This window comes from Cervus canadensis, chromosome 33 (assembly GCF_019320065.1).
Source record: "Cervus canadensis isolate Bull #8, Minnesota chromosome 33, ASM1932006v1, whole genome shotgun sequence".
Classification (NCBI taxonomy): Eukaryota; Metazoa; Chordata; class Mammalia; order Artiodactyla; family Cervidae; genus Cervus; species Cervus canadensis.
Window position 1 is genome coordinate 28192999 of NC_057418.1, and position 25116 is coordinate 28218114.

Sequence of the window (25116 nt, forward strand, 5' to 3'; positions counted from 1 at the left end):
TGCTGAAAGTGAGGGTGTGGGTGAGGGGATGGAGGAGGCCCAGTGTGGGACAGCTGTGTCCCTTCCACCCCCACCCCACCCCCACAGCAGGCCTTGGTAGTGTTTGCAGGATGCCTGGGAAAAAACAGAGGCATTTTATAGTTATATTTAGACATCATCACAGAAAAGTCAACATAGATTGCTTCATGATGCGACAGCCTCTCCTCACAGGTCACGCTGGCCGGCCCTGATCGTTATCAGCTGAGTTTTCACACAGCTGTAGTTCATGCACATCACTCTGAGACAGTTGACAGTGTTTTATATGTACTTTTCCACTTCCCTGTCCATTCCACTATGCCGATATATTGTAGCCCGTTCCTTTAGATCCTTTTAGTCCCAGTTCCATTTTCATTATAATCATGAGGCAGGTATTCTTTCTTGCACTTGGTGAATGAGAAAACTTAAGAAATGAGCACCAGATTTAGAGTTACACAGTGGTAGTAAGTGGGGGGTGAGGGTGTGCCCACAGCCCATGCTTTCCCCCTTCAACATTGGAAGTCGTGTAGCTGCAGACAAATGCGGATAAATAGCACCACTTTCCCATTTGAGAGTGTCATGCTTGGAATAAGATATATTTTTTAAAGCTTTGCTGTCAAGCTTCCTGTCGCATTACCCTTCAGAAAGCGTTTACCACTGCTTTATACATACTAGTTCAAATAATCATTTACTCATGTTGGGCTTTATTATTTTCACCATTTCACATATAATGGAATATTACTTCAAAAATTTTTTTTAGTTGATGGTAAGACAGAACATTTTTCAAAATAATGATTCTAAAGGGGGAGAGTTTTTCTTTCATTGAGCTCTTGTTTAATCCTGATATATAGATGTGATTGTAGATCAAGAAGATACAGTTTTCTTTCCATGGGTTTTTAAATGCCTTTCTTCAATTTGTGGTTTAAGGAATTTGGCTGAACAATTGTGAAATGTTATATTCATAAAGAAGCTACTAATAAGCTACCCCCTTAACTTGGTGTTTAGGAGTGAACACTATTAACATAGATATCTTTATTATAAATAATTGGGTGGGTAGGCATACTCTGAAAGAGTGATAATAAGGGAGTATCTAAGTATAAAAAGCATCAAACTTCTCTTAAGGCTACTAAAATATATATAGGGACTTGTTCTTTAACTTGGATATCTTTAAAGGGTAGGTGGATTTCCAGACCAGCCTCGGAAAACCTATTTAACCTATAGTACAGCCTAACTGTGCTACCTAATATGTCCAAAATCGATATTCAAATATATATTTAAAAGATATATACTGTATTCCTTCTTATTTAGTGTTTCTGGGGATAGGAAACTTTCTGAGACTTTGGAGGATGTGGGCAACAGTGGCAACTTCCCAGAAGATCTAGGAAAGGGTGTGTGTGTGTGTGTGTGTGTGTGTGTGAGAGAGAGAGGGTGAGAGAGATGTATAACTCATAGATACATAGCTACATATCTAAATACATACATATCTGAAAAGTTATTTGAATAAGGAGGAGTTACAAGAAAGTCTAGTCAGGTAATAAAAATTCATCAGAGGCTGAGTAACTAAACCGAGTAACTAAACTAGTTATTTTAAGACCTCTTTGAAAATGGGCTGTATACACTGTGACTTTAAAAAGCATTTATTTCACAGAATTGAGGTCCACACTGCAGCAGATGTGGAATGGTACCTAGAAGAGAAAAATGTGCTTGGAATAACATATTTAGAGAAATAGTTGAGGACTGTTCTTTATGTGGGTGTCTCTAGTATAACAAATTATATGTGAGAATTGAAAATGGTGGTACTCTGAAATACTCCTATCAATAGAAGGATAGATAATGAGAATACGAATGGTTTTGCATTAGATGTGACTACGAGCAGTGAATTGTTTTGTTGGAAAAGCCTTCGATTTGATTTGGGTTTTGGTTTCTTTAAGGAGAGAGTAGTACAAAGCAGACGTTAAGATCCTGCAGTGGGTACATATTTAGTGTTAAAAATAGTGAAAGTACACAGCAGGATGAATTTAGATTGTGGATGAATATTTAATAATAGGCCATAAGGCGAGAAGGTTAAAATTAAATAATTTGCACTGTGTAAGTATCTGTTTTCATATCTGAAGTTTCACTGAAAGGCATCTGATGCATTTTGAGAGGTAGAGATAATCTGTGTATTTCATGCTTTCGATTTTCAGAAATCTCAGGGTTAAGCTAACATTTTGACATGGGTGCAAATTAACTGAATTTCAAGTAGGGCTGTGAGAGTTTATGGCGCTGATGAGAAAGATATTACAAAACAATTTCAGTCACTGATAAGATGAATTTGCTGCACTGTTATCTATAGCATTAAAATATAGACATTCCAATCATTTTCCCATTTTAAATTTCTGCTTTAATTAAGCCTGTTTGGGTCATGCACTGTTTAAAGTCAAGTAAGCAGACCTTTCCTATGCCCTGGCTAATTCAGATTGAATGTGAAGATAGGGCTGCCTTGGGCCCCGTATTGGAAATTTAGCCTGAAATCTGATTTACTCAGTCTCTCTGTGGGCCATTCATTCACTCTGCAGATTCTAGCATCACCAGCTCAGCCTCGATTTTCACACTTTCATAGAAAGTTTTATTTTACCTTTTGAAAGTAAGTGTGGAAAATCATTACATTTTGTTCTTAGGCGTAAATTCTAACTTGAAGCATTCTGAGGAAACTTAATTCTTACTTTTCAATTTTAGTTTCATTACATGAGGTCATCATATGCATATGTGTGTTGAATTGTGAAGTCAGCACCGTTTGTGACGTCAGTATATTGTTTGAGCAATTTCTGTCATTCTGAGTAAACATTTTTCTTGACTGGTGAAAGTACACAGTTACAATTCCATGAAATTGTGAGTTTCGAGCAAAATCACTTGGCCTACACATATTTTCATTCTGGTGAGATCAATTCCTGGCAAATTCCGATGAAGCCCTCAGGACGGAGTCAGCTGTTTCTCTAGGAAGGCTTTGTTAAAGCTGAGACCTACCTGGATGCTGCCTCCTCACAATGCCTGTAGGACGTCCGCTGGGTTGCACTGTAATCTTTGAAGTGTGTTCTTCAGTGACCTGGTCACCTCTCTTGGACAGCCACCAGCACGTGTCCACTCTGCCTCCAGTGCCTTGCACCATGCACCCTTGGTGAATGTGCAGTGAGTGGATTACTCGAGGCACTGCGGGAGCACCAGGGTCCCTGCCCCTGAGACTGCGGGAGGGCAGAGATCGCGGGCGGCCTTGTGTGTGGGGTAGGAGCGTGGGGGGACGGAGTCCTGGTGGTTCGTGTAGCCTTCCATGCTTGGGGGGTGGGGTCTGCACCCCTGGCGCCCCCTCACCTGCTGTTCGCGCTCAGCTCCTGGTCTTCCGACCTTGCCCTCATCTCTGCTGGGAGCCTGCCCTTCCCCAGGACAGCAGTTACTGCCCGTCATCATTGGAGCGTCAGGTGCAGCCGACGCGTCAGCGCTCACCTCTTGGCCACCTGGGCTGCAGTCGGCGTGTGTCTCCACCTGCTCCCTTCTCGGAAGCACCACACTCTCCAACTCCATTTTCTGACCATTCCTCTGGCCTTGCTGTGGCCTCCTTTTCCCTTCTTCCTTAAGTGATGTCAGTCTCTCGAATTTTGTCTTCCACCCATTGTGCTCTTTTTACATATTCTCTCAGGGAAGTTCCTTGGGTTTTACGTGCTTCGTGTTGCTGAAGTCATCCAGGATTTATTGAGGGTGTGCTGTGGGCCAGGTGTGACTTGTGTCCTGCAGGTGCCCTGTGAGTGAGCAGAACAGAAATCACTGCCCTCCAGGAGCACCTGTCCTCAGTCGCCCACTTCCCTACTTAGGACTCGAGGGCAGACCTGACCCCCCAGGCCGGAATGCATTGTGGCGCTTCTGATATTGTCACCTGGACTTCCTGTGGGAACCCGCAGTTTTAACATGCAGAAGAGCGAAGGCTCCCGCCCCCCAGGGAGGGTGGATCTGCTTCAACCCCGGCTCACTGCTGGCTCAGCTGGTGTCTTATTACCTGTTAAGCCACCCTTGCCGCCTGTCTTCCATCACTCCCAAGTCAAGCTGCGATTCTATCCACTTGCTTGAATCTGAGCGTGCTTTCTCCCACCATTGCTTCGGGCCCAGGACCTCGGCTCAGCAGCCTGCTGGGGCAGCCCAACCTGGCTCCAGGCCACTGCTGGGGACGCCGTCCTTCTGAAAGGCAGGTGTGACCATAACTCGCTGTTAAAAGCACCCAGTGATTTCCCCCAAGATGCAACCAGAAGCCTTTCAAGTGACGCGTGAGGCTCACCCACACACTGGCTTGGGCCTGCTCCAGCTGCTGCTTCTCTTCGCTGGGGTCTAAGCTGTTTCTGTTTCCTTGCACGTGCCAGGCAGTTCATCATTTCATGGAGCCTGTGCTCGATGCCTGATGTTTCTCCTGCTTGGGGGCACTCTGTGCCCTGGCCCTCCCCACCTTGAACGTGGCTTCTTCCGTCAACCCTGCTAATCTTCGAACCTTCCTGAGAGACCCTGTGTCCTCCGTGTGGCCCACAGTTGGGCCTCAGAGTCTGGCCCACAGTTGACATCAGCGTTTGGTTCTGGAAGGAAGGAAATATCTGTGGGTCTTTGTAGCACCTGTGAGGGACTTCCCCCGCCACTGCCTCACTCCTTTGAAGCACCCGGGGCACGAAAGCCCAGGCCGAGGCTCCAGTTCGGCCCTCCTGAGTGACCCTTGCTCTGAGGCCCGTAGGCTGACTCACCAAGCCAAAAATAAAACTCAGAAGTCCAGTCTTGAACTGGTTATGTTTGGTCAGAGCCTTACTTGCATTGAGAAGGTGGCTTGTGACTCACAGTCTGAGTGCTTATTCATGTCACTAGTGATCTTTGAAAAGTTTTGCCCTAGACATTCTGTGTTATCTGAAATCTATCCTTTCACTTTCTAATGAGCACTCAGACACATTAATGTTTGATCAGGACTTGCAGACTCAGGTCTAAAATAAGGTAATTGTTCTAAGAATACTTTGAAGTCAGGAAGGGTTCCTAACCACTCACTATACTTTGCTTTTGTTACTGGGAAGCTGAAAGAGCTGGGTGAGGTTAACTATCATGCCCGTTTCCTGTGTGCATGGTAGAATTTTAGATGAATGCAAAATCTTTCCATATATTGTTTGTTCCAGATCCCTTTTAATTATTAAAGCCTTGCTAAAAGTTAAAAAACTAAATGTCTTGTATGCACGTAGTTTTTTTTTTTTTCCTTAAATGTTTTTCTGGGTTTTGTTAGGTCATTGTTTTTCATATTTTCACAAGTAAGGAGAGTTACATTTTTAATGCATATGTTAGCATAATAGACATTTCTGTCTCTGCAATAATGAGGTAATAAGCCTACGTCTTCTTTTACTTCTTCACAGGGCAGCCCGATGGATCCCATGGTGATGAAGAGACCCCAGCTGTATGGCATGGGCAGTAACCCTCATTCTCAGCCACAGCAGAGCAGCCCTTACCCTGGAGGTTCCTACGGCCCCCCAGGCCCACAGCGGTATCCAATCGGCATTCAAGGTCGGCCCCCCGGGGCCATGGGAGGCATGCAGTACCCCCAGCAGCAGGTTTGTGCTAGTTTTTACTCCACTTCCTCCCACACTTGCTCCTAGTGTTGTCTTTGTCTTTTCCTGTCTACTGAAGGTTAGTTTTGAGACAGTTGGGAAGCATTTCACGGATTTTCTGCTTTTTAAAAATTTTCATAGTTTCTTGAAATGATCACAGGCACAACTGTTTCCCCATCTCTTTTAAAAGCAGGAAAAGTGAGCTTCTTAGAACAAAGTGGACACAGTTCCTGTTCTATTTGAAAGATTGACCGTGTCATCATTGTGCAGCAAATTGTGTAGATCGGAGCCCCGAAGTGAACTTGGCTTTCTAATATTTCTGATGGCAGACAGTGTCAGATTTCGAGCTGTGAATAACTTCTTAAGGTGAAGTTTTAAGTTATTTAAAGGTTTTTCTCATAAAGATGGCATCAGCTTAAGTTTTCTTTAGTCTGCCCCCAAATTATTTTGCTTTTATTTCTTGACGTATTTCTTCTGTATCTTCTGAAACAGATTTCTGTGTTTATTGTAAGAGAATTTCACGTGTATCACTTCTCTTAGGTTTGATGAGTTTTGTGTTTTTACATAAAACAAGCAAAAAAGACTTTCTGCTCTTAAAAAGAAAAATATTCTCCTTTTTCTCTAGAGTCAAATAGTTGGAGTTACCTTAAATGACCGTCTGCCTTCTGGCAGTAGTAAGCCCTCAGTCTCTTGGACCCTGGAGAGTGTATTCTTGTAATGTTGGCCTGAGGAGATTCAGACTTGTTTCAGATTTAGTTACTAGAAACACCAGAAAGGCTGATGTGTACGTTCCCACACCAGGCCTTTAATCCAATAGTATACCAGTCTGATGCCCACCTGGGTGTTTTCCTCTTCCCAGATAGGTTATTCCAGAGTGCTACCAGCAGCCTGCTCGAGTCTCACAGTTGCTCTCTCTCAGGAAGTTCTTCTCTACGTTTGACCAAAAATCACTGTGGAAAAAACATGGAACTTTGGTTCTCTACAGTGGGTGTATGCTGTATCATGCTTTCTATGCTCTGTAGCTGTGTCGAAAGGTTCATGAATAACTTTCATCCTTTTAGAGACTGAAAATTGTCTTTCCTCTTTATCTTAGTTTCTCCTTCGGTGATGCTTTTATTTTAAGGCGGTTGTAGGGGAAGATAGAAGCAGTTCAGCCTTTGAATCCCAGCTGTTGGTTCTTTAAGTGGTCTTCGTTCTTGTTAGAAGTACTCACCCCTTGTTTATTAAAGATGGTGTGTCAGTCACTCAGTCGTGTTCGACTCTTTGCGACCTCATGGACTGTAGTCCACCAGGCTCCTCTGTCCATGGAGTTCTCCAGGCAAGAACTGGAGCGGGTGGCCATTCCCTTCTCCAGGGGATCTTCCCGAACCAGGGATTGAACCCAGGTCTCCTGCACCGCAGGCAGATTCTTTACGGTCTGAGCCACCAGAGATTGGCCACTAAGAATTCTAGCAGTCGCATACTTAATTGTACTTGAATTTTTTTTTTTTTTAACATTACTCCTTTCTTCTAGTAATATTTTGCCACCTAGAGTAAAACTCTTTAGTTGAGACTGCTAATTATGAGGAGATAATTTGTAAATGATTGAGAAGTCAGGTGAGAGCTGTGATTTCCCCCCCCCTTTTTTCTTTTTAAGTTTTAAAGCTAATTTCCCCATAGATGAGGGGAAGAAGGCCCAGGTAGGCAGCTGCTCTGGTCCTGATCACCAGCTGGTTTCGTTTGGGGCCGACAGTTGTGTGTGGGACTCTGGCCACAGGGGGCGAGCAGGGGCAGTGGGGCAGCGGGGGAGTGGAGGCTGCCCCCCACCCCCCTTCTTGCACCTTCCTTTCTGCCATGTTTCCTGAAGGGAAATTTGGAGAATCATTTCAAAAGGAGCTCTTCATGGCAAGCTGCTGGATGAACGTTCTCCTCTGAATGAGTTAAGGTCTTTTTTTTTTTTCTTTAAGATTAATTAATTAATTTTAATTGGAGGATAATTACTTTACAGTATTGCAATGGTTTTTGTCGTATAGTAACACGAATCCGCCACAGGTATACACGCGTCCCCTCCATCCTGAACCCCCCCCCCCATTCCCTCCAGGTTGTCACAGAGACTGGCTTTGGGTGCCCTGTGTCATAGGTCAAACTCACGCTGGTTCTTCTACATATGGTAACGCGTATGTCTCTGCTGCTCGCTCCATCATCCCGCCCTCTCCTTCTCCCACTCAGTCCAAAAGTCTGTTCTTGATGTCTGTGTCTCCTTTGCTGCCCGGCGTGTAGGCTCGTTACGCCCTCTTTCTAGATTCCATATATATGTATTAATACATGGTATTTGTCTTTCTCTTTCTTGAATGAGTTAAAGTCTTGTTAGAAGTTTAAGACATTAGCCTATTTGGCAGTCCCAGAGTGGGAGTCTAACATTCTTCACAAGTATGAAGAATGATTACCTGGGAATATTTTTTTCATTGTTTTCTTCCCACATACGTAAGGCTAAAAGTGGAGGGACGTAAACAGGTAGAATAACTGCAGTTTTCTTTGCCATTTTGTTTTATTTAATCCCCTTGGATCTTATATACTTTTTATTTATTTTATTTTATTTTATTTTAATTTTTATTTATTTTTTTTCATTTATTTTTATTAGTTGGAGGCTAATTACTTTACAGTATTATAGTGGTTTTTGTCATATGTTGACATGAATCAGCCATGGATTTACATGTATTCCCCATCCCGATCCCCCCTCCCACCTCCCTCTCCACCCGATTCCTCTGGGTCTTCCCAGTGCACCAGGCCCGAGCACTTGTCTCATGCATCCAGCCCGGGCTGGTGATCTGTTTCACCCCTTATATACTTTTTAAATCCAGTCGCTCTTGGATTTATTTGAAGGGACAAATTGATAAAGATTACTCACTGATGTTTTAGCAAATTTTTAATTACGATTTTAGATCAGGTATTTTACTGCTAACCAAAAAAAAGCCTAATTCTGTTTAAGCACAGCTCTTTCTGATAATGAAAGGAAAATAGGGTTTCTAGTAAGAAACTGAATGCCCTGGCTATCAAACTTCCATGTTTGGGAGTTAATCATAATCGAAAATTCTAAATAATCTGTATTGCTCTTTTATTTTTTCATTTAGTTATAGTATAGCTTTGAAATGACATATCTTATTTTGAAATCTAAAAGGCTAAAAAGAACTGCTAATGCATTTTTGAGTGTGTGTAACATTTTAAAGGGGAGTCATATAGCATAATACCAAGTTTATGTGATCAGGTAGGTGTAGGCTAATTAATAGCTTTGGAAAGGAAAAAAAAACGGTGCAGGTTTTGGTGAAGGTTATTAGAGCACGTTTATTTTGTTAGCTTTAGTGTGTGTTTGGTGAGGAATTTTCAGTGAGTTGCTTTATTTGTGAATTTTGGATAATTATAAATTTGGTCTGCAAACAAGGTCCTGGCACAGTGATTGGCTGCTGGTCCTTTCCATCTTCTCTTAGGCTAAGGCAATTGGCCAAGGATTGTTGTGGTCATGACTGCTGGTGTTCTTCTGGGAAAAAGTTGGAAGATAATGATGACATTGAGTTTTTATTGAGTGGACATCACCACCTAGGCATGACTTTACTTTGGACGACCTCCAAAGCTTTCTGTGCTTGGTTTGTGAACCTCTAATGAGCTGAATCCAGTTCATTTAATATTGCTCATATACTTCTGCAAAGGATTAAAATGCAGGAATTCAAGTTTGTAAATTGAGTTGCCCACTTACCAGCTGAGTGGTAAGTTGTCTTTGGCTCAGGGGTCACAGTTTTGATTCCTGGCTGGCATTCTATTCCTGTGATAGGAATTTTAAATGAGTATGTGTTCGAAAGAACCACAGTGCGTATGTGAAATTTAACATGCTGAGTATCACTGCTTACTTTTTATCTCTGAGAGTCAGGGGAACTGGCCAGTGACTGTTGGATTTTAGTATTAACCTAGTGATTCTTGATTTGTATGGTGATAATTTTATTTTTGAAATATACTCATGACTGGGTCTTTGAAGCATGACGTGATAATAGTACATCATTTTGGTGTTTATTAACTGGAACTAGACTTGTGGTCTTTCACTTGCTGATTCTCTCACATCATCAGGCAAATACATGGCTAAACAGATTAGTTTTGCATGGTGCCCTGGAAACTAGTCTACTTGGGTTTTTATTGAGCTGAGAGGGGAAATGAATTTTCTATGCCTCTGTGAAGAATGTTCTGCCTCTAGGCTCCTGGAATTCAAACCTGGGGATGGTTAACAGAAGTACACTGGTTGATTTCATCTAATACAGAGCTACATAGAGGATATATAATCTGTAAGGCTGCTAGAATCTGCTTCTGTTTTTTTAAACTTAGACACCAGTGTGTCCTTTGCGGGATCAGGGATGTGGGTAAGCAAATGTTTTATTTCATTTTTCTTGTCCTTTGTGATTGTAAATGTATACATAGGCCTATGCTGACTTGCTCTAAAAAAGATTTTTCATAGAAATAGCACCAAGAAGAAATAGGTTACAGAAGCAAAGTTATATTTATTTGTGTCAAGCAGATTTCAATGATGTTGTCTGAGATTTTTCGAGAGTTATCAAGGGTTAATTGAATTGATATTTTAACTCTATATCTTGTTGCAGATGTTTGTATAACCTGATACCTGTGGAATTATAAAACCAACCCTGGAATTATAAAACAGGGAAAGAGAAAGAGGGCAGAGTGAGGGATTTTAAGTTCATGAGTGCTTTTGTAATGGGAAAACATGACTTTTTAGTTTTTAAAAACACATGTGTATTGTGAAGACCTTTACAACAGCAAGACTATGGAGCATAATGATTGCTCCATACCATGGCAGATACCATGAAAGATACCATGGCAAAATTAAATAGAATTAGTTATTTTTGTTAAGGTGACCCATCTGCACTTACCACTTTCAATCGAAAGAACAACTGAATTTAAAACTGAGGTTGTTTTGAAAAAGACTTTAAAAATGGATAGATGTTTTAATTTGTGTCTTTATCTTCTACACCCTCTGGATATATATTTTGCTAAGTGCTTGTGGAGTGAAACAGTTATTTCAGAACATAAGCATTTTATTTGGTACCATCCTAACAGCCAAAACACTTCTTCCAGTGCAAATGTTTATTTTGGCAGCAGATGTTTCTAAAAAGAGACAAACATTACAATTGTTTGGCTAAAATAAATGTTTTCTTTGGGGTTATTAAGGAGCCAAGTGAGTTCTAGGATTCCCACCTGTGTTACTTTGTATTGTCAGTCTATTCTGGGAAAAAAATTGCTTTTTAAAATGTAGTTAAAATCAAAACATACTTTTAACTATATTTAAAAAAAATACAGTTTGATATAGTTTAAACAATGTTTCTGAGAAGTCAGGAAGAATGGAATGATGAGGACTGGTAAAATTCTTAAAAACTCTAGTTTTCTGACATGAAATGTTCATTTATACTTAGTCTCTGACTCCTAAGCATGAATTCAGTGCGCCCCGTCACTTCAGCCATGTCCGACTCTTTGCGACCCTATGGACTTTAGTCAGGGCTTCATTTTGTTTTTCTCTCTAAAGAGCTTAGACCTCCTATATAAGGAGCATAATAGGGTGTGATAGGATGGGAAAGGAAGGCTTGACAGTGAAGTAAATGAAGGCTTAACATGATGGAGAGGAATGGGTGCCTAGAGTCTATTTTACATGCAGAGTCCTAATTTTTTTTGATAGTTCATATTCAGAGACACCTACCTGGACTAAATATACTGTAGTTTAGTCGCTGAGTCCTGTCCGACTCTTTGCAGACACCACGGACTGTAGCCCACCAGGCTCCTCTGTCCATGAGATTTCCCAGGCAAGAATACTGGAGTGGGTTACATTTCCTTCTCCAGGGATCTTCTCTACCCAGCGGTAGAATCTGTGTCTCCTGCATTGGCAGGTGGATTCTTTACTGCTGAGCTATCAGAGAAGCCCCAAGTGATCCACAGATTAATGTAATTTCTATAAAAATCCCACAAGATGTTTTTAAAATAGAGACAAGCACGTGATAAAATTTATACAGAAAACCAAAGGAAAAATGGACATGGGAAGCTAAATCATTTTTAGAAAGTATAAAGAAGATAGAATTACATATATTAAACATGTATTTTACATGTGTAGATAAATACACATATAAACACACACCAATAAAAGAAGGTAAACTTTTGGGCTAGTAAAATAGTGAATGCTTTGAGATTTCTTTTGCTCTATTACTCACAGCATTTTTATATATGCATGTTTTGTACTAAGAGACTTGGAGCCAAGCTGTTTTGCTTGTACACCTGAAATGTTTGGAACTCTTTCAGTGGATTGCAGATTTATATAAATAATGGCCTTTTGTTGGCCACATTTTGTCTTGATTTCCTCACTTGTTCTTCATCAGTGAATATGAAGGTATTTAAAGTTTACTAGCAAATACATTTACATCTCACATTTCTGCTTCCGAGGAGATAGCAGATGCTACTGTCTTTGATGCCAAAGTTCCCTGTAAATGGAGTTTTGTACCAAGAAAATATTTTTGAAAAGATCTGTAGGTATGGTAATTTTTATTTGTGCTTTAAAATTTAAATTTCTGGACTATATGGTTTTAGTTACTTCTTACATTGTAGTTGAATTTCAACATCGTCTAAAGCATTCAGTGTGACATTTTTAACAGGTATGTAAAAGAGATCACATTTTGTTGTTCATTCGCTAAGTCGTGTCTGACTCTTTGCAACCCCATGGACTGCAGCATGCTTTGGTTAAATATAAAGTTTTAAATCTTTAGCTTTTTTCCTTAAAAATGAGGAAAGACATGGTTTTATGCTTGAAAGTTTAATGAGAAAATATGAAATGATTTCTCTTGTAGTTTGGAAAGCTACTTTTATATTAGGAAGTTTATACTGATATATATGTGTGTATATATATGTGTGTGATATATGTGCTTAGAGATGCTAAAGGTTCTATAGATGTATAGTGCCTATTCTCTGCTGGTAGCTTATACCATTTTGTTATTTACATATGAGTCTATTGTTACATATATAGACTTTAAACCTAAAATATCTGCTAAGCTTCTCTATTATACTTCTAGTTTTAGTTGTGAATCTCAAGTATATGTTTTAGGTAGCATTATAATTACTTGAATATATTCTACATAAATTTCGTTTATTTGCTTTCATCAAAGAAACAAGTATGATATTTATGTGAAAATTTAAACAGTTCAGCTAGTACTAACAGTTGATAGCAGTAAAATCAGCCAACCACGTTCTTTCACTGCTCCCTGAAAAACAAACAGTAGCAACAAAAACCCCAGAAGATAAATTGAAAGTTAAACTCTGTGGCACAGCCTAGGCCATCGGTTCTCAACCACTGTCCGACAGTACAAGAATTATACACCACTGAGTGAGCGCGCGTGTGCACATATGCACCCCCCATTTAAAACCTCTCAGGATGTATGCCCATATCAGTTGCAGCTGAATATAAGCGCTTCCTCCTTTCCTGGTTTTCTGAGCTCCACAGGTGACTGCCCTGTGCTGCTGAGGTGAACAACCAGGTATCAGACAGAGACCCCAAAGCAGCTTCCTGACCTGCAACCGTATTCGATGGGTGCTCCTTCTCTAGTCCTCCTCCAGTGAGTCAGAGACTCGCCACTGCTGAAAGGGATAAAGAACCAGGAGTTGGGACACTTGAGTCCTTGTTGATTAAATGCTCCATCTGTGTGCAATATTGGAAAAATCTGTATCTCAACTCACTGTGCTCATCCGCTAAGTGGTTCTGACTACAAGATCTCCCAGCTTGGATTTTCCTTTTAAAATAATCATAAGTTAATGTCTTTTTGTTTTAGTTTTGGATTTTGGAGTCTTGTCGTTTCAGATAGTCTTCTGAAATTTATGGGTTGATGCTTGACAGGTTGTATTAATACAACTACTAACGCAAATTCTTTTAAAATTCTTTCTAAAGAAAGTTATATCTTCCTCAAAGATTAACAGATTGTTGTAATCAGTACAGTAAATTATTTTCTAACTATTTTTAAAATGAAAATTTTCTCAGTGAATACCTGATGTGTGTTAGATATGTAAATTTTTTTTTTAGTATGTAGAAAATCTTAAGATTGAGATGCTTGCTTTACTTGGAACCACAAAAAGGAGCAAAGAGAGAGCCAGTAATTACTTACACATTTTACACATTATAACTTTCTAAGTAGTTCTGAAAATAGTATATACTGTACAACATTGGGATAAACTGTAGCAGTGAATTCTAAATAGAAATAATAAGTGTTAAAAGGTTTATTCTCTGCCATCCCTTTAACTCCTCTTTAACATCCACGAAGAAGAGTTGGATGGCTTTGTTTTTTCTAAAGCAGGTTTTTTTCATAAGGGTAAAAGAAGTCTTTTAAGCCCCGGGAAGAAAGTGAAATTCTTCCTGGTAAAAGAGTTGTTTATGGCAGTGTGATTATTTTTATATGCAGCACATTTATTAAGGCCATTTGCCCTTAGAGTTTTGAAACATCTGTAAAAGTTAAAACTGTAGTTGTGAATGGAACTAGAAAAAGACGTTAGTAGAAAGAGAGAAGAGAAGAAGGATTGGTGGGGGCGTAGAGGGAAGAGGGGAGTCAGAGAAGGAGCAGGAAGCTGCAGGAGTCTTGATTCTCTCAGGGAGGCCGTGGACGCCTCACTAGCGTGGGGGACCTTGCTCCGTCCAGGCTTCTCTGATCTCAAGAGGAACTCTCTGCGTGAGCCAGCTGTTAGAAAGTTCCTGGACACTCTGGAGCTGGGGTTTGAGTGTGGTTAGTGTGTATATATAACATGAACATCCCTTGCCTACTAATAAAGCCCTAAACTCAAACTCCATAACAGTCTACAGTAGCAGGCGTTACCCAGCTCCCCATTTCCCAGATACTTTTTTGTAGGGGGAAGAAAAAAATCTAGAAAACAGATTGCCCCAAAGATTGAGCCAAATTGGTCTCCCTTTATTGGTATTAAATCATTAAAAGAATACTTAAAACAACTACCAAACACATCAGTAGAACTGGCTCTTCACGGTTAGTCAAAGGCACCGCCTTTGTTCTAAGAAACATCAAACATTCAGAACCTCAAAGTAAGATGAATAGCAATAGCAAAAAAAAAAAAAAATTATTGGAATTAAAATGCAAAACATCTATCAATGCTGAGGTAATTAAGGTTTACTTAATGGCCCTGAGACTGAAAAAAAGTCTAGTTCTGCCTGGATGGTTGTAGGAGCTGGTCCCAAGGAGGGCTGGGGAGATGTCTGCTGGGAAGGGAACATCAATTTGAGACTGAGAAGAGACCACCAAGCAGAGAGTTCCCAGCACTGAAAGTAAAGAGTTCCTTTCTCTTGATTTTATCACTGTCATTGCTGCCAGAGAGAACTGAAGAAGAGATAAGGGTCAGAACAGCTGCTGGTCTGTGGGCCTCAGAATACCTCCAGAAAACAGTCAGCCAGGAGGGAAACTTCCCTTCCCTTTCATTACTCTGCTACTTTGAAATTTCCAATAAGATTTTGAGATATCCCAATAATCTGCGTATTTGCATCTTTGGAGGTTCTTCCCAGCATTCTGGGCTTCGTAAAGAAACATGACTTCCCTTCTCTGCTTCCCACCTGTATGTCCCTTGCCACTGGTCAGCATCTCAGAGATGAGGAGATCTCATTCCCTGGTAGGTGGCCAGATTTTGGTGGTTGGGGAGGTGAGGAAAGACCAGAATTCCCTTCCACGTGCACTGGGCTGCCAGAGAGCTCCCTTCCGTGTGCGCTGTTGGCTCTGACTGAGCTCTCCCCCATTCCTCTTCCTTGCTGGCTTCAGAAATAAAGGGAGGAAGGAGGGGTAACGTGTGATGTCACTGGCCCCGTCTTCACGACATCAGGTGTATCTCAGCACGGAAGTCTGAGGATGGCAGGTTGAGGACATTCTGCTCACGCGTGCGGCAGGTCACAGAGTGATAAAGTACAGAATGAGCAGTGAAGCAGAGGGGTCTGGGGGGTGTTCAGTTGTGACCACCGCTGCCCAGAGCTGCAGAAGTGGGGCAGCCGGCAGCATCCAAGTCAAACCGGCTGTGGTCAGTCCATCTGGACAAGTTTAAGTCCTCTGGGGGCATCCTAGCTGCAAAGGAGGCTGTGGGTTTGAGTTCTGAATTCAAAACTTGGGGGCGGAGCTTTTGGTGGTGAAATCTTTGTGGAGAACTCTTGACAGTTCCAAAGGCTCTCCTGTGTAAAGAAATACCCACTCCCCCTCCTCCTACAGTCTTCCTGACTCAATAAATGGCAGCTTCGTGCTTCTGCTTCACTTGCCCAGACCAAAACTTCACAGTCATCCTCTCTTCCTCAGCCTTTCAATCTGTTAAATAATCCCACTGCCCTTTCTTTTAAAATAGGTCCAGGAACTGAGCACTTCTCCCAGTCAAAACCTCGAGGGCTCCCTTCCTGGCCAAACCCCATCTCCCATCGGGATTATCACAGTGGACTCCAGAATGGTCCATTTAGAGGGTGCACTTGGCCTTGCCCTTGTGACTCCCCTCTTCCCTCAGGGTGCCCGTGGCTGCACGCCTACCCGCCACCCCTTGGAACGCCAAACCCCATCCTTCCACTATGTCTTTGTGTTGCTTCTTCCTTTGGCCTGTTCTTTTTTGTAAATCACGCTATTTCAAGCTTTCTGTTCAAAGGCACGTTAATTTGAGATGCCCTCTCGGACTTACTCCAGTGAAAGTACACACTCCTCCCATCGGGCCGCTCCTCTTCCTCCCTGGTGCTCACGGAGCCCTCCCCCTCGGTGGTGCTCACGGCACTGGGGCGCTCCTCCCCCTCGATGGTGCTCTCTGTGCCGGGGCGCTGCTCCCCCTCGGTGGTGCTCCTCCCTGTCCGTGGTGCTCCTCCCTGTCCGTAGTGCTCACCTAGCCGGGGCCCTCCTCCCCCTCCGTGGTCTCATGGCGACGGGTCCTCCTCCCCCTGTATGGTGCTCACTGAGCCAGGGTACTCCTCCCTCTTCTTGGTGCTCCTCCTCCTCCGTGGTGCTGCTCCTCCTCCTCCGTGATGCTCACCGCGCCGGGTTGCTCCTCCTCCTCCGTGGTGCTGCTCCTCCTCCTCCGTAGTGCTCACTGCGCTGGGGTGCTCCTCCCCCTCCGAGGTGCTCCTCCCTCTCCGTGGTGCTCCTCCCTCTCCGAGGTGCTCACCAGCGAGCGTGGCTGCCCTCGTTAGGACAGAATCTCCGGATGGCAGGGGCTGGGTTTTGCCCGGCTGTAGCCCATCGTCTTCCCCAGTGATTCAGTGATAGGAAAAGCCCTGCCTGCCAATGCAGGAGACATGGGTTCAATCCTGGGTCAGGAGGATTCCCCTGGAGAAGGAAATGGCAACCCACTCCAGTATTCTTGCCCGGGAAATCCCACGGACAGAGGTGAACTGCAGTCCACGGGGTCACACAGAGCCGGACACGACTGAGCGACTGCACAACAGCCAGCCCATCGTCTAGAGCAGTTAATGGCACTTCACAAACATTTCCAAACTGCTGGAGGGAAGAATTTGCAGAATTGTAGTAGCCTCTGGCCAGTGAAGACAGTGGACCCCAGTGCCGAGAGGTGCAAGCGAGGTTAGCAGCGCATCTGACCCCCGAGCCCGGCCGGGGGCGGGGCGCAGCGCCGCCTCCCTCGTGTCCACCTGAGCTCGGGGCCCAGGTCCTCTGCTGACCGGGTCTGAAGCCCGCCGCCAGCCTTGGAGCTGTCCTTTTAAACCTGGGTTTTAGACTTCAGAGGAGGTTCCAGAGGCTGGTGTCCTGCTGTTGCTTACTGCACTGTACGTAGTGCGGGGTCTGCCCTCTGGCTGGTGCGCGCCCCTGGACGGGGCTGGAGACAGCTGCTCCCTGACTGCGGGCGGGTGCCGCCCCTCTGGACTCCAGGCTGCTGAGCGTGCTGCTCCAGCAGGGGCAGGCAAGCAGAGAGTGCCGCTCAGAGCCAGCCTGGTGCCGGTGTGGTGGGAGCTCAGCCTTCCCCCAACCTGCTCATCTGACAGGGCTTACTGAAGGATACCCCCCCTCCCCCCGCAATAGTTAGGATGCCGTTTATAGAAAACAGACGTTTTCCGGTAGGGATTTACTGCACCGCCGGAGGGAAGAGAATTCCTTTCCAGTGGAGGCAGAACTCTGCCCTGGATGGTGGAAGTACGGGGGTTGCAAAGTGGTGGGGGGAACATTTTACATCCACGCTTAGATGGGATTTGTGTAAAAGTCAGTGTTTATTCCTGGAAAAAAAGCCTTAACTGTGACATTTTAGTTCTCCCTAAGTGGAATTGATAAAAGTTGAACTCACTATTCTTAGTAGACATGCTTTAAAGGGCCAGAGCCATTTTCTCAGAAGCTTAGTTAGCTTTCAGAAAGGCTGTCTTGTCCACAGAGATTTGGAGCTGCAGCCTGTACACCCACCCTGCACTGTGGCTTGTTCCAGGAAGCGGGAGGTCGTGGCTGCACATGGAATGCAAGTGCACCTCGGAGTAAAGAAAGGTGATTTAGATGGAATTAAAAAAAATCATTGCCATGCGGTTTATTCTAGTTGAGGATGTATACTAGGTAAGAACATTTTCACTTTTAAGGAAGGTCAGGGATTACTGGTCTCCCCCCGGCCCCCAATTAGCATCGTCATCTTCCTGGGCCCATTTTGCTATTATCATCATGGGAGATGGTCACGAGGTGAAAAATAGCAATTGTAGTGCAGTTATTATACTAAATAGCTTTGCATTCTTGTTGTTCATTCGCTCAGTCATGTCTGACTCTGCAACCCCATGGACTGCAGCACGCCAGGCTTCCCTGTCCTTCACCATCTCTTGGAACTTGCTCAAACTCATGTCCGTTGACATGGTTTAATTCTTGGCCATGCTTCTATTTATCTCCATTTAAAAATTGCTATTAATAACAATAGCTTGGGTTTCTCAGGTGGTGCTAGTGGTAAAGAACCTGCCTGCCAATGCAGGTGAGGTAGGAGATGTGGGTTCAGTCCCTGGGTTGGGAAGATGGCCTGGAGGAGGGCATGGCAACCCACTCCAGTATTTTCACCTGGAGAATCCCAGGTGAGATTGACAGGTGGACAGAGGAGCCTGGCGGGCTGGAGTCCATAGGGTCGCAAAGAGTCGGACACGACTGAAGCCACTCAGCATGCAACATTTGTCAGAGTTGGTTCTCTGTCAGGCACTAGTTTTCTTGCTTCACATACATTAACTCAGTCCTCATGATGGCCTATCAAGGTAGATGTTAGGATCCTCAGTTTATAGATGAGGAAACAGAGGTCAGAGAGAGGTTCATTCATCAGGTTCAAATCGAGGTGCTTATTGAGCGGTACAGCACGGACTTCAGATTCTTGGCTCTTGAACTCTGGGCCCCTGCTGGCGCTACATTTTATGATACTGGTGAAACTGGAGTGGTTCTCATCACTGAGACTAGGGTTCATTTGACTTCTTGAATAATAAGACATTATAGTTAAGGTAGCTCCTTTGACATTGCATATTAGTTTCATAGAATGTCCTTTGTGAGTTTTATCAAGTTGAAAACTGAATGTTACCTACCATGTCTATCACACATAGAATTTTTTTTTAAATTGAGATCAAATTCACATAACATAAAATTAACAGTTTTAAAGTGTACCATTCGGTGACAGTCAGTACATTCACACCATCACCTTTCTGTTAGTTCCAGAACATCTCTGTCATTGCCACAAGACCCCCTGTACCTATTCAGTGTCATCTGAGTTCCTCCTCTTTCTCGGTCCCCTCCCCGTGACAACCACTACCTTGCTTTCTGTCTCTGTGGATTTACCTGTTCTGACTATGTCATATAAATGGAAGCATACAATAAGGGTCCTTCTGTGTCTGAGTGCTTTCAGGGATCATCCCAGCGGTAACGGGTACTGGTGCTTCAGTCCTTTTTTTGTCTGAATGTTACTCTACTATGTGGATAATACCACATTTTATTTATTCATTCATCTATTGATGGACATTGGGTCATTTCCACTTTTTTGCTATTGTGTATAGTGCTATTATCAACATTTGTATACAAGTATTTATTTGAATGCCTCTTTTCAATTCTTTTGGGTATATACCCAGGAGAAGAATTGCTAAGCCATATGGTAATTGTATGTTAAACTCTTTTAAGGAGCTGCCAAACTGTTTTCACAGCAGTTGTACCATTTTACATTAGAATCGCAGGATTTTAGCCCTGATCTGTTCTTCACTGAGGCCAGAGTGTCTTACCAGACCCTCTCCATCTATCACACAGTTCTCATCAAATCTATGAGGGAGGTAAAACTACTTACTTTGCCTGTAGGGAGACAAGAGTGGTTAGGTAGTTTGCCTGAGATCATACAAGCATTAGTTGAGAATTCTGCTTTTCCTAATTTAGGTAGATGACCTTAAAGACCACCTAGCCCAGGGTGTCTCTGTGTTCCACTAGTGTTAGGCAAGATCATTTTGGGTGGCATGTATATACGGCATTCAGTAACCCTGGATTGTATAGTAAGAATTCTCTTGTCCATATTGTCTTTCTTTTGAACTGAGATGTGTTGTAATACCGTTCCCAAACTTCATGGCTCCCCCTTCCCTTTCTTCATTTTCTAAAGAATAGGCCTCAGTCTAAAAGCCTTGGACAGGCATCAGTATCCGATTAGAAAGTAATCAAAGTGTATTGTCTTTATAATACTTAGTTTTGTGATTTCCTGTTTATGACAAATAATACTGGTTTTCTATTTATGGTAGTAAACAGAAAGTTTTCTTTTAAAATAACTTGAATTAAAGTGATTACTGAAAAAGCTCAGCTCATGCTATAAGTTGAGTTTACACACGTCCAGGTTAGCTCAGCGTACACACATTGAGTGTCTTCCATGCTGTACTCGGCACTGGGGAATATAGATGACCACATTCAGGTCTTTGTTCCTGAGACGCTCCACAGAGAGCTAAGTTGAGCAGTGTGTAGCGAGTGCAGGTACTGATGTTTAACCCCGGCACTATGGCAACAAGGAGAGCGCACTGGGCTATCACTGGGTGGGGACAGGAAGGGGGAAGTGGGCATAGTGTTAGACTCTAGGTGTGAATACAGGCCGATTCTAATTATAACAGGTCCCTGCGTATGTGCTCAGTCATGCCCGACCCTTTGCAACCCCATGCACTGCAGCCCACCAGGCTCCTCTGTCCATGGAATTTTCCAGGCAAGAATACTGGAGTGGGTTGCTACTTCCTTCTCCAGGGGATCTTCCCGACTCATGGATTGAACCCTAGTCTCCTGTGTCTCCTGCATTGGCAGGTGGATTCTTCACCACTGTGCCACCTGGGAAGCCCATAAGAGGTCCCCACTGGATTTTAAAAATTGGTCTTTTGGATTCAGATAAATACCATTATCTCATATGCATGCTCATTAGTTTTCCTTTTTTTTTCTTTTTTTGATTTATTGAATTAAGAGAATATTATCAAGATCCTTAATGGTTTGTTCACTTAATGTCACCAGACGTTTATTGGTAACTGTAGGGAAACTCAAGATGCTCAAGGAAAGCCATGTGTAGGTACTTAGACAAATGTGTGCTGAGTACATGTAGTAGATTTGGGTAACAGGCTCCAGGAATGCTAAAGCTGCATGGGGGAGGGGAGATGACTTCCTGGAGTAGGTGCATTAGACCTGGACATTGGAGTAGGAGTTCCCTGGGTCTGGAAGAGGAAAGCAGGGGTGCTTCTCAGTTCAGTTAGGCTTTAAATGATCTTTTAGTGAAATTTACAGATTTTTTCCACATTTTAAGTACAAGCATAGATTCTAACTTATTTTTTCTTCTCATGCTCCCAAATTTTCCTTTCATCTTTGCGCATCTTGCTGCCTTGATGGATCAGTTTAGAAAGTACCAGGGCTCCTGCATGCAGGCTGGCTGGATCTTGTTTGATTTTTAAGGGGAGAAACCGTCTCTCCATGGTTAGGCTTCCAAAATGGAGAAGATTATTAAAATAAATGTCTCAAGAGGGGATGGAAACATAGAATTGTTTTAATAAGTAGACCTTTTAAAAATGGCCTATAATTTCTATTGACCTTATTTTCTTATGCCTCAGAGATTATGCAAAACTGCATCTGTATCATACAGTTAATGCCTCTGTGGCAGTTTATACTCAAATAGTGAATATTCACCTGTGCAGTCTACATTGCAGATGAATTTTGCTTTTAGAATAGGAACCTGCCAAAAATCTCAAGTAGTATTCAGATAACATAATTAGTACTCCAAACTTTAATTCTGGTGTGTTTAACTAGGTAAACGATGATATGGAAATATATAAAGAAGCTAAGTTTTGAATAAAAACTTAAATATTGTTTATTTTCCTCCTTAAATGAGTTTACTAGTTGACTTTCATGTTCATCTCTGACCTCTGCTTTATAAATAGGAGTGTAAAAAACTGCATCTCATCAGTTTTTCTGATTATTGTCAATTTTATCTGTTATTATTGGACACGACTGAGTGACTAACACATTGTCCTAATAACATATTAATAGATAGCATATCTTTTCTTGTTTTTTTATTACTGTTTTTATTAGTATTCATTGCATTGTTTTTATATTAATGACAAGACTGGCCTTAAGTGATTATTAAAAATTAGTTACATGGAAATCCAGAGCAACATAGGAATTAAATCAGATGATTTCTTTTCAAGGTAAAGGTGGAAGGGATGACTTACCTTGCTTATATTACCTTCCTTATAATTCTAATATGATTATGGAAAGTTGAAAATCCTAGTGAACCCTAGTGGCCCATCTGCCATTTGGAAACCTGAATGTGAACTTAGATTTTGGCTTCTTTGCCAGATATGCACGTTTCAAACACTCCTACAGATAACATATGGTTGTCATAGCCAGCAAATTATTTATAAAGATTATATTAAGAAGGAAATCAGTGTCAGTGTCAGCTTTTGTAAAATTTCCCTTGTTCCCATTGCAGTTTTACTTTAGTTTGGTCTTGTGCATGGACCATGGGGTCAGTCTGATTGGCTGGGCAATGCAGCTGAGCCCAGCAATCTCTTCTTAATGAATTATCATATTCATTCTGAAGGATCTTTCTTCTTTGTATTTAAAAAAATGCAACGTGCTTTAAAAAATAATCTCACAGATATTTAACGCTGGTTGAACATCTGGGTACAAATGAGGAGTATTAAAGAGGATCTGCAGTGTGCTTCTCCCTCAATATAAAGGACTTGCCATTGAGGGGCTCACAGTCTAGTAGAGGAGACATCTAAATGAAAAATTGAAAAGTTTCCTCAATATGTGTACACAGTTTAAAGAATAGTATTATAAGGCTTCTTGAGAAAAATACCAATCTCTCTTTGCCCATGAGTTTCATTATTTGGATGCATCTATTTTTAACTTGTAATGATTTATTCTGGTCCTTAAATCCATTTCTAAATGACATGATTATGATGGTATTTTTTCTTTTTTTCAAATTTAGACTGTATCTATTAATTTTACTATGTAAAAGTTAACTCTTTTACACTGTCTTGCCTTAAAATTCCATTTCTGATACCATTAAGGCTGAATCAACATTCATTGTTTACATTAGTAAGACTCAATAAAATGACTGTCTTTAGTTGAGACATGAACTATGAATATAATTCCTTAATATACAGCTTATTGTTATCCTGGAATTGATAATTGCCTCACTGTTTTGTTTTTGAAAAGTGTATTTATATATATATCACCAAATGATCTTCATCTGCTGATAGAACTGTACAGGTCCTCTCAGTAAGGTGGACCACATGAATTAATCACGTCTGTTCAATGTTTTTCGTGTTCTTGGATGCCCACCCTCCTTTGAATAGCTGTTTTATATTTGGAGAAATGCCTTACATTGACAAACTCAGCTTCTGCAGTTCAGAACTCAAATTCATAGCTTCCCTTGCAGCTAGGATGCATTCAGATGACTTAAATTCTTTCAGTTAGACTGACCATGGCAGATTTTGATCTGGAATGAAGCTTGTTGCGTATTTCCAAATTTTGGGGAAGCAGTGGTTGTGTCCCCAGTTAGAATGGGAATCCCTGTGCCTTATTCTCCAGTATGCCAGTACTCTCATATCTTGCTGCATATGTGTGGTAAAATTTCCCTTAACCATCATTCTTAGAATGACTTTGGCCTGAATCCATGTCTTTGTGTATTTCCTCATTTTAGTGGCTTATATTCTCCAGTACCTGGACGAGGGCATGGCAGCCTGCTCCAGTATTCTTGCCTGGAGAATTCCCATGGACAGAGGAGCTTGGCGTGCTGCAGTCCATGGGGTCACAAAGAGATGGACACGACTGAGCGACCAAGCGCACAGCACAGCACGTTCTCCGGCAGCTCCCTAAGAAGGGTGCGGGAGAGGAGAGTTTCCCTGCGTGTCAGAAAGGCGTGTTTTCTATCACTATACGTGATTGGTTGGTTGGTTGAGAACAGAACTCTAGGTTGGAAATAATTTTTCTTTGTAAGTTATTGTGTGATCTCTAATTTTCTGTTGAGAAATCTGTGCCTCATCCTTTTTATGTCACCTATTTTTTCCTCTCCGGTGACTTTAAAAGCTTTTTATCTCTCTGATTCTAAAATCTTGATGAACCCTGGAGCTGAGATTTTTCTGTTCATTTTGCTGAATCAATCCAGTGTGAAACTCAATTCTGGGGAGTTTTGGGAGGGAGGGCTGCCATTTCTTTGACAATTTCCTCATCTTGATTTTCTCTGTTCTGTCCTGGAACTGCTCTTAGTCGAGAGTTAGAAATCCTGGATTTGTTTGTTTGTTTATTATTTAATTCTTTACATTTTAAACCTCCCCTTCTATCCTTTTTCATCTCTTGGTATATTTTTTGTTGTTGTTGTTGTTCTATTTCCTGGTAGATAGTCTTAGTTTGTTTTCCGGCCCTTCTGGTGTGTGTTTTTTTATTTCTGTTTTCATAGTTTCACTTTCCACAAACTTATTTTTGTCTAAACTGCCTTTTTTGAAATACTGTCTTATTCTACTTTTCCTGGATGCAGTCGTTTATCTCAGTGGAAATCATTTTAGGATCTTTGTTTCTGAAGGTTTGCTCCATGGTGTTCTTTGTCTGTTCCTTTGAGTCCTTGCTGTCCTTACACTTTGCTGTCTTGCCCGTAGGAGCTCTTCTTGAGTCATCTGTTGTTAGCAGTTTGGTGCCGTGAACAGAAAACTGAGAACTGATGGAAAGATCTGTGTGCTCACACAGGCTTGTCCACTGCGGGCCCTTGTTGATGGGGAGGGGCTCATCCCCTCAGATGTTGTCATCTGGATTCACCCCTCCCTGTAGTAACTCGTCTATAGAGGAAGTCGAGGCATGTGGAGGCTGAATGTGTGTGCGTGTGCGTGTGCATGCGTGTTTTCCATTTAATCCTCTCTTTTCCAATGACTCCTCTCTACTGCCAACCCCTCCAGATGGTGATCCTCTTGACTTCTGACAGGACTGGGGTGGGGATTAGGAAGGGGGGCTCTGAAGACTCCTTGCAGATACTTCACCCAGCCCCCTGC

The 25116-nt window shown here is 42.3% G+C and overlaps 1 protein-coding gene across 1 annotated transcript in view; it reads left to right on the forward strand.

Moving 5' to 3' along the window:
* ARID1B (AT-rich interaction domain 1B) overlaps window positions 1–25116 on the forward strand; it is a 410189-nt gene that overhangs the window by 43322 nt on the left and 341751 nt on the right. The window contains exon 2 of the mRNA XM_043456854.1: window positions 5418–5612. Within this exon, the coding sequence (XP_043312789.1) occupies window positions 5418–5612 (195 nt within the window). The remainder of the gene's footprint in view (window positions 1–5417; window positions 5613–25116) is intronic.